The sequence below is a fragment of the Sphaeroforma arctica genome, assembly GCF_001186125.1.
Source record: "Sphaeroforma arctica JP610 unplaced genomic scaffold supercont1.5625, whole genome shotgun sequence".
Classification (NCBI taxonomy): domain Eukaryota; class Ichthyosporea; order Ichthyophonida; genus Sphaeroforma; species Sphaeroforma arctica.
In genome coordinates this window covers 363-1908 of record NW_014034933.1, presented here as the reverse complement: position 1 = coordinate 1908, position 1546 = coordinate 363, and the positions used below count along the sequence as shown (strand labels likewise).

The 1546-nt window shown below is 43.5% G+C and overlaps 1 protein-coding gene across 1 annotated transcript; it reads right to left on the bottom strand.

The window, feature by feature from the left end:
* Positions 1–210: 210 nt before the first annotated feature.
* On the bottom strand, positions 211–933 carry SARC_15109 (hypothetical protein; the record flags this gene model as incomplete). The annotated part of the gene is made up of 1 exon (XM_014290766.1): positions 211–933. A coding segment is annotated over one exon (723 nt), but the record flags the coding sequence as incomplete, so codon positions are not given.
* Between the last annotated feature and the right edge of the window lie 613 nt (positions 934–1546).

The following is a 1546-nucleotide window of genomic DNA, read 5'->3' as shown; positions in this document are numbered from 1 at the left end:
TCGCCTGACACAAATTAATTCTAGAGTAGATTAGGCAAACGGTTGTATCTGTATATATTGATTGTAAATTTGGCCAATAAGCTTGTGTATCTGAATATTCTTTGCCAATCATTTATTTTACTAATATATACTAAATTGCCTAATTCGAATACGTGTCATCAAGGATGGCATGTACGCACACGTCCGTCTGTAGTTCATCATCAGCCTATTTTAAAACAAAGCCAAACTAATCACGCCTGCGGCTATCACAATAAACGACGAGGATGTCAGTGCATCAGCGGCACTGTCATTATCATCGGTCTCCGCAACTTGATCGGACCCTTTCACTTCACCGGCGGCCGAGATACAAGCGGGTCCCTGTCCGTTCTGAGCGGGATCTGAAGCAGGCTGTACTCCGGTGTTGTCTGTATCTGTGGTTGCTTGGCGTCGCCGACGTCGACGGGTGGCACTGGCCATATCAGTTTCATAGGATACGTCGACTAGTAAACGGAGATCAAAGCCGGCACTGTTACCCAGCCCAGGGTTTGCAAACAAGGCGTGTACGTCTTGATGGATCATATACTGGACTAGGAAGGTTTGATCTGCGGCGCATAGACCTAGTTCGTTGCATGTGAGTCCTGATTCATAGGCAGCGGGATCAGCACATGTGTTAGTATAGTCTGTACCAGGAGTCAATGTTCCTGTGATCTGATGGTAACTCTCGCCCAGGGTACCTGATGTATCGGCAGTTGTATCGCTCCAGGCGCCAGGGCCGGCGCTCTCTCGCACTTGACTTTGCACTATAGTAACCTTAGTCACATCCAGGCCACTGAAGTCCACGCGAGCGTACGCAAACTCCCCATATCCCAAAGCAGAAGTCGGGGTGTTTATAGCCCAACTTATTAATAACGCATGTGAACCGATCAGATTAGTATTGGTGGCAGCAGGGTTTCGCTGTTCAAGCGAATATAGACGCCCGGATACTTTAGAGCGATCAAAACAGTAGGAACACTTCAGTATCGAATGTGTATATCGAACACCCTCACGTTTTTAAGTGATCAAACGTCGTACAGAGCAATAAATTATATAGTACATCAGCAATTCGGAGTGCAGCATTATACATGATGCCGATTTTCAACTAGCAGTAGTTATCGATACACTAGAATTCCCGTGGCGGGTATGCTTCACGCAATTTTTTATTCTCGTATGTACCTAAAATGTGGCGAAACACATATGTGCGCCATGTACATGACCATCTAAACTTTCTCTGATTCTCAGGAACGATCTTTAAAACCAGGATAATCTCATTCGAATTTGAATGCAAAGTTAAATAAATAAAGATATACATTAGGGCACATAGATGCAGCATCTCCCGAGCGTATCACCAAGAACATTATCGAGACATAGTTAGAGTTCGTACAACCTAAATCAATTCGAAGAAACGCGTTACAGAACCGTTCAAATGCGATGGAGTATTATCAGCTTAATTTCGTGTACTGTATGTGAAATTAAATTTGCCAGACATTTATTAACACATATATAACACATACATTTAAATACAAAATAC